The sequence below is a fragment of the Ammospiza nelsoni genome, chromosome 2 (assembly GCF_027579445.1).
Source record: "Ammospiza nelsoni isolate bAmmNel1 chromosome 2, bAmmNel1.pri, whole genome shotgun sequence".
In the NCBI taxonomy this organism is placed as follows: Eukaryota; Metazoa; Chordata; class Aves; order Passeriformes; family Passerellidae; genus Ammospiza; species Ammospiza nelsoni.
The window spans coordinates 80,111,171-80,123,699 of NC_080634.1; the positions used below are offsets into that span (position 1 = coordinate 80,111,171).

Below are 12,529 nucleotides of genomic sequence, written 5' to 3' on the forward strand. Positions count from 1 at the left end.
TTAATTTTGCTTATAAAAGAAGTGTTGCCTTCTGAATAGGCTTATAGAACATGATTGTTTTTATCAGCTGTTAATTAAATCCATTACTATTAATAGCTTTTTGAGGGGCACACTCAAAGTATTAACAGACTTTGCTTACACTGGCTTTAGCAGCCCACACAGGCGAATTTTCTCATAGCAGTATCTCCTACTACAAGGTGATTCTGCCCCTTCTGCAACTCCCCTGGGTGCACTCCACTCTTTCTTGTCATCACTGCATAAATACAGGCATATATAAAGGAGTGGAAGAGGCTGGGTTCAGACTGGACATAGCAGAACCTTTTCTACAGAGAGGGTGTTGAGGTAATGGGACAGGTTGCCTTGGGAAGTAGAGGATGCCCAATTCCTTGAAAGGTTTTTTCAAGGCCAAGTTGGATAGTGCTTTGAGCAACCTGGCATAGTGGAAGTTGTCTCTGCCCCTGCAGAAGGATTGAACTAGATGATCTCTGGAAGTCCCTTACTACCCAAACCATCATTTGACTCTGATTTTATATATTTTAGTGCAGTTTATTGAATAGAAGCTCCTGATTGTCCTGTTTTATTTGGATCTTTAAGACTAGTCTGGCATACTCTTGCCTACCTTCTCAATATACAACACAGAGATAACCTTGAAGGATTGTCACTCCAAGCATGATGGGTTGATAAACGAAGGAATAGTGTTCATTCCTTTTTAAACGTTTTTAGCTAGTTTATTAATTTTCAATTCTGTAACCAGATCTCTGGACAGAACTGGCTCTCAACTCTACTAAATTAATTACCAGGAAAAAAGGAAGCTTATTGTAAATAAGCTCATGTTTTCATAACTAGATTAAAGATAAGACACTAAATTTGAATCTTCAAGCAAGAATCTGGATACACTGCCCCAGTTAAGGAGAAACAACCTAGAGTTATCATCTGTCCTTTTTATGGCTTCGATTTTAAAGTCTGGAAGACCTCAGAAAAACAGCCAAGAGGGGTAAGTAAATGGTCTGCTATATAAAGATTCCACAGGAGAGCGACAGCAACTGATACAACTAAAAGAAGACTTATTAGTGGACAAATGGAAAAAACTTACAGAAGAGGAACACACAAATCACTATTAAGGAGTGCATTACTATAATAAGCAGCCAAGTTCAACATGAAAGTCTGAGAGTATCCAATTATGGTTTTGCCATAGATCTTTCACCTCACATGGCCTTTAAAAGCCACTTTTACCACTAATATTAGGTAGACACTAAAGCTCCTAGAACTATTTTTAAGTTAGGCTGAGGAAGGAGCTTTTCCCATAGATTACTGCTGGTGTATGATGTGTAGCTGAAGCTAAAGCATTTTTCTGTGAGATATTATCATTTTTTCATGAAAATAATAAAATACAATGCCAGAGAAGCTAAAAATAGCAATGCTATTTAACTAGACTATAAAAATATAACTTAAAAAACGAGTTTTAATAAGTATTTATTCTCAAAGATACTTATGGGAAAAAGTTAACACCAAGGCATGAACAAACCTTAAAAGCCATTGTGAATAATGATAGAGTGTCCAGAATTGTAATGCAAACTTCGGTGGCAACATTTGCTTCAAGTAAAGACTGGTGAAGGACATCTGCATCTGAATGGCCATAGCCTACAGAAATTCCAAATGAAGTGTAAGTGCTGGATACACTCATTTAAATGTTTCTTATTTCCAAAAGACTTGCTGAACTAGGAAAAGATTAACAAGTAAAAAGCCTGACAGAAGTTAGTATTCAATACAGGAAAAAAATTCATATGCATTTAAATAGTTTCAAATATGGTCAGACAATTATTCTAACATAATTTGCACAGGACTATAAAATATATTAAGTAAGAATTTCAACAACAGAAGCATTAAACAGCAGTTAAAAACTATGTGATATTTCATATATATGTGCATGTAGACACAAATGTGTATATATATATATATAAAGCTACACAGTTATATATATATATATATACACATATATACACACATATATTGTGGTAAGTACTGCAGTAGGATGAAGTTACAGCTGAAAATATGAAGTTTTGGCAATTTAGTGATGTTACAATGGTCTCAAAGTTAATCACAAGTCAACCAGGATATAAATACAAAATAGTAAGAGTTGAAGGAATACAATCCCGTACTTATATGCAATTTACCACCCCAGTAATGAATTCTGCTCTTGCAGCAATACATTGCAATATCTCCATATTTAATAAAAACATTCTACCACTTCTAGCTCCACAGTGAACTTAAATAATTTTAAAAACATATCTTGCCTCAGCACTGATAATAATGTGTCACTTCTGTTCCCTAACACTGGTCATGAAGCACCAGATTGACAAACGTGACTGGGCTGCTTTATAAACATTTGGTCTGGGTCATGTTTATATGTCAGATTTACAAACAACTTAGCATCACTAAATCAATCACAAGGATGACAAACTTGTTGAGATCAAGTAAAGAACAGAAGCAATGCCAAACTCTTTTGTAATGACACCTGGCCACTTCTTTCTGCACCTTCTTGCTTCCCTCTCCGAACTACACACATATACCCATAACCACCAGTTTCTTTACATTTATGCATTCTTTCTTTAAGCACAAAACTATACTGCAATTTCTCAGAGATGAAAGGTATCATACCTTCCAGGTATGATAGGTATTGAAAAGGTATATATGGAAAGGTATTTCAGTTTCATTTCTAGCTTAGGTGGTTAGAAAGGGAGAAAATAAGTTTATAATTTACACTAATAGACAACTATCTTGCCAAAGAATCTTGATTTTAGAAACAAGTAAAACAACTATTTCCACCAGACACTTCCTTTCTTTATGTATCCCACACAAAATATGTGCAAGATTATTCAAGCTCTGAATGCTATTTTGGATACATGACAGAGGCAGACTGACAACTAAACAAAACTGTAAGTTAACAACAACAGAACAAAGATATAAAAATCAATTTCATACTTCATGTGGTTTTTACAGCAACATATCTTCAATTTGTAAAACCTTGGTCAATACAATGTGTAATATCCTGATATTTATTAACTGTCCATTAAAAAAACCCACCTATTATCAGTTTAGACAAAGTTATCTGAATAAGACACCTTCCTTCATAATTTCCTTCAGTTGGAAAAGAATGGAAAGTTTCTTTTTACATAAGCATGCATTTTTTAAAATCTTTCAGCTCATTGTTTCCTAAAAAATCAGTAAAAATTGCCAAGTTCTGAAAGCATGAAACTCTTTGCACAGAGAGATGTTATCTGTTTCTCAGAGGGTTTTTTTTTTAAACCAGTCTTTATCTGCAAATTATTATAATGTACCAAATGTGTAGCTACGTAGTGTAAAGGCTTTCTTTTCTGTATCAACAACCATGTAGAAACTATTACAATACAGCAGTAGCGGACTGATTGCAAGGGGAAAAAAAAGTAATTTCCACACACTGTCTGACATTTTAAAAGCAGGCAATTGCATTTCTTACATTTTAACAGATGTGATAATGCATTTCTGAATAGAGAGGTTTTGTGGGATTTTTTTTTCACTTTTACACAAGACAATGTGATAAATCTTGTGCAATTAGGCTAAATTTTGCTTTATATTACAGCAAAAGAGCTAAAAGATTTTAAGGGACAGTTAGATATGCTTTGAGAAATCAAAGAATGAACACACTGAAAATACAGTTAACTCAAGTTTTACTGCACACAACTCTTCAATACCAGTGTTGTATTTTACTGAATTAGTCAACAAGTTTCATTGTTTTTTGAAGCTGAAATTTGAGAAATGGTGCTTTAGAATACTTTACATACAGTATATTGCAATTTAGAAGCAGAATGTTTAAAAAGACAGGCCACAAGCAGATTTAGTTTTCAATACAGCAGTCTATACAAGCTGACTTCAACCTGATTAAATCTTACCATTGTCTACAGAAATTCCAAGAATACTTGATATCTTTCTCACACTGAAAACAGAAAAATCACTTCATTATTGGACGCTTTTTCACTTCCAGACAAACTAAATCATGGGCTCGCAATCTTTGTAGAAATTTTAAGAAACTTATTTCTCTTCAGGGGATGTCAAAACATGGAGATATGGTCAGAATACATATATTTAATTTGAGACTAGTAATTTATAAGACCACATAGGAGAAGAAAAAAATTGAAGCTCAATAAAACAAATAGAAAAAAAAAGTCAATTTTGTAACTATGCGCAGCACAAGTGTGATGCGTACATAACTAAAAGAAAAGATTAAAATACAGTTTTAAGATAGACTATAGCTAACCACGCTCCATGTTATGGCAGCACCCAGCAGTGATTGCTCTATCACAAAGCAGAGAACAGACCATGGACTGCTTCCAGCTATTCGTTTGACCTGGAACAGTAAAAGTCATTGGGATGCACTGGTGTGGCTCTGGGACCTGTCTCTGGTGTTGTGGTACTGGTTGAGGATGACAGATGTTATCATGTCATGAGACTTACTGTGGTTAAAAGTGAGAGAGTTATCCAGGCTGCTCAGCTGCTGCAATCTGGCATGCATCATTCCTGTTCTGTTACGGGAAACAGGCAATGTCTGAGATTTTCGATCATGAACTATGGATCCTAACCCCTCCTGGTTCCTGCAAGATGGGTGAAATGGGATAGAAGCAAAAGTTAGACATGTCAAACTGCAGCAAGACAGGAAGTGCTGTTAGTTAAGCACAAGAAGTTTTATAGAAAGAATTATAATGCAACCTATTCACTGTTTTCTTTATAAAACAAAAATAGGTAGCTCAAAAAAAGCTCCACAGCAAACTCTTCCTTAAAACTTCAAAGCATGAAAGCAAAAGCACACAAGCAGTCACTCTTGAAGTGCTAAATTTACTTCCGAGCTTTCAAAAAAAAAAAGGTATTTGCAAACATAAATATTCTGAAAATATTCAGAACCCAAAACTGAATCCTCTATTTTGACTGCAAAAAAATCAGCAAAAAAGTTAGGACACACGGCCGTAAAATTAGAAAGCATGCATGCAACAGGAGAGCAGGAATTAACTGAGATAGTATCATATACTTCTTACCCAAGCAGGAAGGGAGAAGAGCCATAGACTTTGTTAAATTTGCAGCAATCAAATGAAGAAAACAGAAAAGTGATCTGTGTTAGCAATCAGTACAGGCTAACTTCCTACTGTGTACCACCACCAGAGCTGATGAAAAATGAAAACCAGTGCTTGACCTGCAGAATTCCCTGTTCCCTCTTGTTCTCTGTCATTTGTGTATTTTAACAGCACGTGCATTGACTGTGATATACTTCAGTGTAGTGACAATGTGAAAGACATGAAAGTTACATTTACAATTCACAACACCAGATGCTTTCCATAGCTCAGCATTTTCAACATTAACATGCAGCACACAGACCAGGTGATGAGTAAACAAAAAAGAAGAGTAGTAGTGTCCTCTACAAACTCATCAAACAAAGCAGTTGGAAGAACTTTTATAAAAAGCCTGAGAATTATAGACTCCTGTACATCTAAAGTTTGATGTACATTTGAACACAAAGATGACAATCAAAACCTTAAGAAAGCCAGATTTATTTTTGAGGCTTTTATATTATGTGAACCTTTTTTTCCCCCAGAAAAATCTCCAAGGAGAGAGTCAATTCTGTAGAAGAAGATTCACATTATCTAAATTAAAACCAAAAAAAGCTAACATCATAGTTAGAATGTATTACCATCCAAAGTCAGCAACAAATTTCTCACTGAGTTCAAAAGGGCCAGTATTTTAACCGCATCAGTTTAATTATAACACTACCATGTCAACCACAGTGTAAGGTCTATAGAAGTTGTTATCTTTTACTCCATTAAAAACACTTTGTATTAAAAAAAAAATAATGCAAAGATATTAAATTAATACAAGTTTCTGACTCCCAGATTTTCTTCATACTCCAAATTTAAAAACAGCAGTGTTGGAATGTTCACTACTTACCTTCAAGTAAAAACACTAAATATACAAAATTTCTGAAACATTTCAATTTACGTGGTTTTATGGCCAACTGAATAAACAAAACATTATCAAATTTCTTTCCCAATGACATTATTTCAAGGAAAAAATGCTGTAAAAGATAGCATTTAAGGGATGGATTCTAAAGTCATCATTAAAAAACAGCTCACAGAACATTCTTAAACAAATACCAGATTTCCAGACAGGATACAGATTTGTTAATATTGTAACCAGCTACTTACTTCAAAATCTTATGCATCATTCCACAATAACTCTTCTATTTGTGCAATTTGCTTGTTACAGAGGTTCAAGGCATATCTTACACAGTGCAATTATTAACAAACAAGACAGTGAAATTTAAATTCCACACAGTACCTGGCTATGTATCGTTTCCCCATGTACTGGAACTGATGTAAGCACACTCTGCAGAGAACACAAGTCAGAGAAGCCACACTTAAAAAAACCTTTTCTAGATTTATGTACACTGGAATTATTCAACAATTACTGTTAACTTTAGACTCTTGCATCATAAAAGTTCTTTATTTCTACCAGCCTTAAAATTCCCTTCCAGACCCCAAGCCAAAGAAAGGTAAATGTGTCAGTATCTACAAATGGACAACAAGACAGGACAACTAACGTGGAAGAGAGAAGCAAAGAGATAACCAGACATTGCCTATTTACACCAATTTTGTAAATTGTGTGCAAGTGTTCAAAATAGGGGCAAAACATTTTGCTTCCCCCCACCCCAGCCTAAACTCACTTAGCTACAAATTGGCTTTTTTGTTTTGTTGGGTTTTATTTAAGGTCTCCAAATTCCAGGATAACAACAGGGTTCCTGGAAGAACTATTTTCAAAAGGGAATCTGCTTTTAAAACAAGATGATGACAAAGACAAATTAACAACAAGAAATTTTAATTAAAAAAGTAATCTATATTACTGGTAAGTGCACAACATTAATGACTAATTAACTAGAAGTCATATTTTCAAATCAAGAGAAGTTTTGTGGGTGGAGGCTGTAATCCTGATTTTATTTTACTTTTTTCACACTGTAAACATTTATTCCAATAATACAGAAAACAACACAACATCCCTTGTTCCTTCAGTAAGATGTCCTGACAGTTCTTCTTTAAAGTGTAAAGCCAAAATGAAAGCCAGTTTCAGGCTCTGTCTTCCATGTGCCAGCTGAGAATGAGAGTACAGACTGCCTTACTGCCTCTTCAACTCAGCTTCATTTTTTACTGAGACCTGGAGTAGCTCAGCTGCCTCCAACCTGCCTGGGCACAATGGTGTTTGCCTTCCCCAGACTTGTCATTCTGAGCACAAAATAACCTCAACTCCCCCTTCTGAGATCTTCTTGTCTTTTAGACTAGTGGACTCATACTGGAATACTGGACTCATCCTGCACCTACTCCCTTAGGGAATAGCAGAGGACACATGAGGAATGCTAGGAGCACGGTTCTGAAGTTATGCAATTCAATCAGTTTTGCTACACAACCATGTATTTGCTATTGAACAGCTGATGTTACAAGACACAGTTTAATGCAGAAGGGGAGCAAGACAGTTGGTTCCTCCTCCATGAGCACTGCAATACTCTGAGCATGCTTCTTGTTCAGGAACCTCCTGAGATCCCTTCTGGATAGTCTGATTCCAGAGACTATCATGGACTTGGACAGACATGCAATAGGGGACATCAAGTTAAGGACTTCCAAACAGATCAGGACAATATTATTTAAAAAAAACCCCAAAACAACAACAACCAAAAAAGCATTTACACGTGCTTATATCCACACTCATGTTGTTCACAGAACAGCAAAATATATAGCTGCATGACAAGCACAAAAAAACTTACTCTGTAATGGTGAAAAAGTCCATGAGTTCAGATTTTGTAGCCTTGTTCCAATATGTAAACAATGCATCTAGGAAAATTATTAACAATATAAAAGATAACAATTACTATTTGAAGTTTTCCTTAAAACTGATTATACAAATGCTCCTATCAATTCTCCAAATGAGCTTCTGCAATATGATATTAATTAATAACCCATAATATTCCCATCCTAGTTCATATTTTACACAGTAGTATTTGTGTAGCCTCTAGTGCCTACAGCCCTATAACAACGCAAGACTTCAAAATATTTCAGACTGTTAGTCCTATAACCTGCTTCTTTACAGATGGGTCCCAACTTTTTTTTAAAATTAAAATTAATTTTTTTTTTGACCAAAGACAGGGATGATTCCAAGATGTATGATCCTAACAAACAAGTAAGATGTGCCATTCATGCCTTATTTCTATACCTCTGAAACCTTCTTCAGGATAACATGACTCTTTCAAAAATTCAATGGATCATCTCACAAACATCCCAGGAGAATGAAGAAGCACTAACATCTCCATATTCCAGAAATGGAAATAAATACAACAATCAAATAATTTGGTTCCTTGTAATACAGCAAGTTCTGCAGAACAGAGCCCAAGACACTTTTACAGAACAATGAATTATTCTTCACCTCTGTTTTACAAACCAAACTGCACCATCAGACACAAATGTTCACTTTCTTAAAAAGTCCTTTCGTTGACCTCACACTTTAAATAAATAATGAGTACTTAATGCTTACAAGGTTTCAGTCAGAGTTTAATTTGAGTAATCACACATATTTGTAAAATGCAGCACATCATGGTACCTACACCTAAAATATTCTGCTGATTTTGAGAAGTTATTGAAATAACAGGCATAAATCCAGCAAATGACTTCGAATTTATAAAAAGCAGGAGGAATTACCTACCATCTGACATGCTTCTTAAAATATGAAGGAAACACATGAGCAGACTTTTGATCTCTGCTTGGTCAAGTTTGTCATATCGAACAACAGAACTTCCTAAAGTGCTGCTCTGCTGGTTCTGAAAAGCAAACAGATGCATTTTGGCTGAAGAGTTCTTAAACTGAAAACAAATTAAATTGTTTTCAATTGCTGTAATAATTCCTGCAGCAGAAAAAGGATCTCAGAATGAAGACAAAAATGTTTCATGTAGAGACAGGCCACTAAAACACACATTACACACACCAAGTATACCAAATTAAGCCTCTTTGCTTTGCTTGTTTTTAATTCCTTCTAGGTATAAGTTTTTTCCCCTAGGAGCAAAAGGAAAAGTCACCTAGGAGTGATTATTGAACAAGTTAATTATACCTAGGTATTCACATTATAGAAATCAAGCCTGCCCCTTCTGCTTAGATCGAATACTTGAAAACCAAAAGCTACTGTTAGGTGATACATCTATGCTCCTTTGCTTTTCAAGAGACCTTCTGCTGAACTGTAGACAGGACTGCCTCTACAAAATTTGTTCCATTTAAAGATATAAGCACCTCAAGAAAAAGATACATGAAGGGCAATAATATGCATTCTGGAAGACTAACTGCTACTAAGTAACTTGCTCTTCCCCTCCCCTCCTCTCCCAACATACAAACAAACAAACAAACCCAAACAAAAGCAAAACCCTTTCCCTGTTTCATTTTTTAATGTAATTCCTGCACTTGTGGGAAGTTTATCAGCAACCCACAATACCATCATCTGTGCAAAAAGATAAAAGCTCTATAATTGGTCTTGCAAAATGTATACCACCAAACAAAATGGAAAACTAAAAATTGTAAAAATATATAAATTGAACTTTGGGCAGAGACTTGTAAAAGAATAATTTCCACACAGTCTAGTGTTACAAAATCCTCAGTCTGAAGCTTTTATAGATATACTGCATAAACTTCTGTTTAAAGTATAAATTATGCCCTTCATAGTGCCTAATTCTCACATCCAATATGGCACTTATGTAAATGGAAAATGAACCAGACATAAGTTTTCTATAAAGTCAACAGTCTGGTATAATTGATCTGTACAACTCTTACTATAAAAAAATTTACAAATACAAAGGTAGACTCAACGGAGAAAAGCACTTGGTTTCACAAACAAAGCAAGAAGTGACATTAGAACAACCCTTCCTGGCATACTCCTACCTGAAAGCAGGAGACACACTAACCATGAAGGACTATTTCACAGCAACCATTCACTGCTGAGCCCTTTTTATGCATTCTGTTGCATTAAAGAATTCCTGTCCTAAACCAATCTGTGAATCTGATACCAGTAAATGTGTAAATCACATACTAGTCATTGAATGGATGCACAGTGAAAGTGAATGTGAAACTATGATGAATAGCCAGAAGTTACTATAATTTAGGAGGAGGTGGACACTTCTGTGAGCTCAATTATTGCAGATTCTAAAGACCTCAAAAAGACCTCAAAAACTGTTTATTTTGAAATATCTCTGGTGCACAAGGAGGTGCTACTCTACAGTTTTTTGGATGCCATGGCAGGCAATCAATGGGTGACAGAGCAGAAACAGAATTGTGTTTCCTACACTTTAAGAAACTGCCCAGAGCACTAGATAATAATCCCACTAAGACTGTTTAAGATACATACAGATAAAATAGGACTATAGCTACTTCATTTAGAATCATGTCAATAACCTAAATAAATAAAGTATACACATATTGAAATAGGAATTTATATACTTCCAGTCTATTCTGATTCCACAAGCATAATACTACAGATTATTCTGAAAGAAAATTAGAACAAAAATATGGCTCTTCACTATAATGATATCAAGCAATGAGCAAAAGCTTTGAAATAACATGCATTGAACAACTGATCTACTAGAAAGAAAGTTCAGAAAGCAACAAATAAGAAGCCAGGATTAAGTATTATTTGGGGAAAATATCAACAGCATGCAAAACATAAATCCTCTGTTACCTAAGTTGGCAGACCAGAGTAGAATTTTCAAAGGCTGTTGACTCCTTTGAAAACCCTTTTACTTGGTGAAAACACTACACATTAGTAATCAACAACATGACAACTAAGTAATAGATGACAGCATTGCCATTTAGCAACAGTGTATACCAAGGTATTTCTTTATTACCTTGGTCAATACCAAAGAACTTTCAGTTCTATCAAAGACTCCAAGACTCAAATTCTGCAGTTATTGAAACTGATTGGATTTTTTATGCTTGAACTAGATCATGTGCATGTATCCCAGCTTTAACATTTGAACATATTTCACATGGTCAAATTGCATATATTGGGTTTGAGATTCAACTGTTGCAAAGAAGCGGCAAAACTACTGACCACACACTTCACTCAGAAGCTTAACTATACCAAGCACAAAAACCAGATACTTCTTGTAACTGAAGAGAGAAAGCAGTATGCAAAATGTTCTCTGGCAAAGCTGGGATTGTCAGAAGTGAAAAATCCATAGTGACACGGTTTTTCTTTGGAGGGTGACAATTCTCCTCTTCTTCTCCACCTGGGCGCAAAGCATGAGCAGAGTGCCTTCTGAGAAGCTTCTCTCTCTGCCCCACGAAGGCATGTCAGGGTCAAGGGGAAAAAGTCAACATGATGTGACTTGCACAACCAGAGCTAAGGAAATGAAATGTGATCAGCATTGACACAACCTCTAGAAAGACAGGACTGAATAACTCATAGCTACCGCAGCCAGAGCTCCTAAGTTGTAACAGCTTTAAAGAAATGGTTTGGAAAAGTCAAACTAAGATAAAAGAAATCACCCAGAGAAAGCACAAAAACTGGTTTTTTCAACGTTTTAAAAATGTCAAGTATATTGAACATAGAAAAGGATGGAGTGATGGTTTCCAAAAAATCAAGGAAGCTGTTCTAACTGGAATTCAATCCTCTCAAGCAAAATTCAATACACTTCATCTAGTGCCTTTCACTAGCAAAGGAAACAACAACTGCTTGCTTTTGTCCCTACATTGAAAATCTGTTTGCATTTTTTGTGAAACAACTCGGTAAGCACAATGCAAAAGGAGTTCACAGGATAATTATTTCACAAAAAAATTATATAAAATACTGCTTTGAAGTTATTCTAGAAAGCCCATTCACAATGGAGATCAGAGAAGTAAACTTCTATGACACTTAGGATAAAATTTTAAAATACACTTTTAGGATTCATCTTGGTTTGTTTTTTGTTACCTTGTCAAGAGAATTGCTCTTGTCACTGTGTCTTTCTGGTAGACTGTTTCCTGAGTCTGTGCTTATAAGAGAGCCTCTTGAGTCAGCATTCCTCACACTATTAATATTTGGAGTTGATGTGGTGTATGGGGAAGCTAAAAAAAATAAAACCACAACCTCAAACAACATAAAAATCTCAAACAATACACACAACTCCCTCCATAGTTCAGTCAGACTTTTAAAATCACCATATATTTTTAAGAAAGCAAATAATTAATTCCATTTACTTATTTTTAATGAAGACAAACTTATTCCAGAATTTCAGCAAAGTATAGATGTGTCTTAGGGTGACTAAGCACATACCCACAGACTTATGTACAACTATGTAGATACATACATAAAAAACACATGTAGCAATACATACACACTTCCATGAAGAAGCATGTCTATTTAATTAAAAAAAAAAAATCAACAAACTATTCCCATTTTTTATATCTATTTAACTGTCACCTTGGACAGGGAAAAAAAGCAGCCCTGC

The 12,529-nt window shown here is 35.2% G+C and overlaps 1 protein-coding gene across 11 annotated transcripts in view; it reads right to left on the reverse strand.

The window, feature by feature from the left end:
- DOCK9 (dedicator of cytokinesis 9) overlaps positions 1 to 12,529 on the reverse strand; it is a 113,137-nt gene that overhangs the window by 18,238 nt on the left and 82,370 nt on the right. For 5 of the 11 annotated variants that reach the window (XM_059466413.1, XM_059466410.1, XM_059466408.1 and 2 more), the window contains exons 34-39: positions 12,013 to 12,146; positions 8,767 to 8,881; positions 7,835 to 7,901; positions 6,361 to 6,408; positions 4,492 to 4,628; positions 1,526 to 1,641 (exon numbers count right to left, since the gene is read on the reverse strand). In XM_059466413.1, coding sequence (XP_059322396.1) covers positions 1,526 to 1,641; positions 4,492 to 4,628; positions 6,361 to 6,408; positions 7,835 to 7,901; positions 8,767 to 8,881; positions 12,013 to 12,146 — 617 coding nt within the window. Of the gene's footprint in view, positions 1 to 1,525; positions 1,642 to 3,929; positions 3,974 to 4,491; positions 4,629 to 6,360; positions 6,409 to 7,834; positions 7,902 to 8,766; positions 8,882 to 12,012; positions 12,147 to 12,529 lie in introns of all 11 variants that reach the window. The other 6 variants (XM_059466417.1, XM_059466414.1, XM_059466418.1 and 3 more) reach the window with 2 other exon arrangements.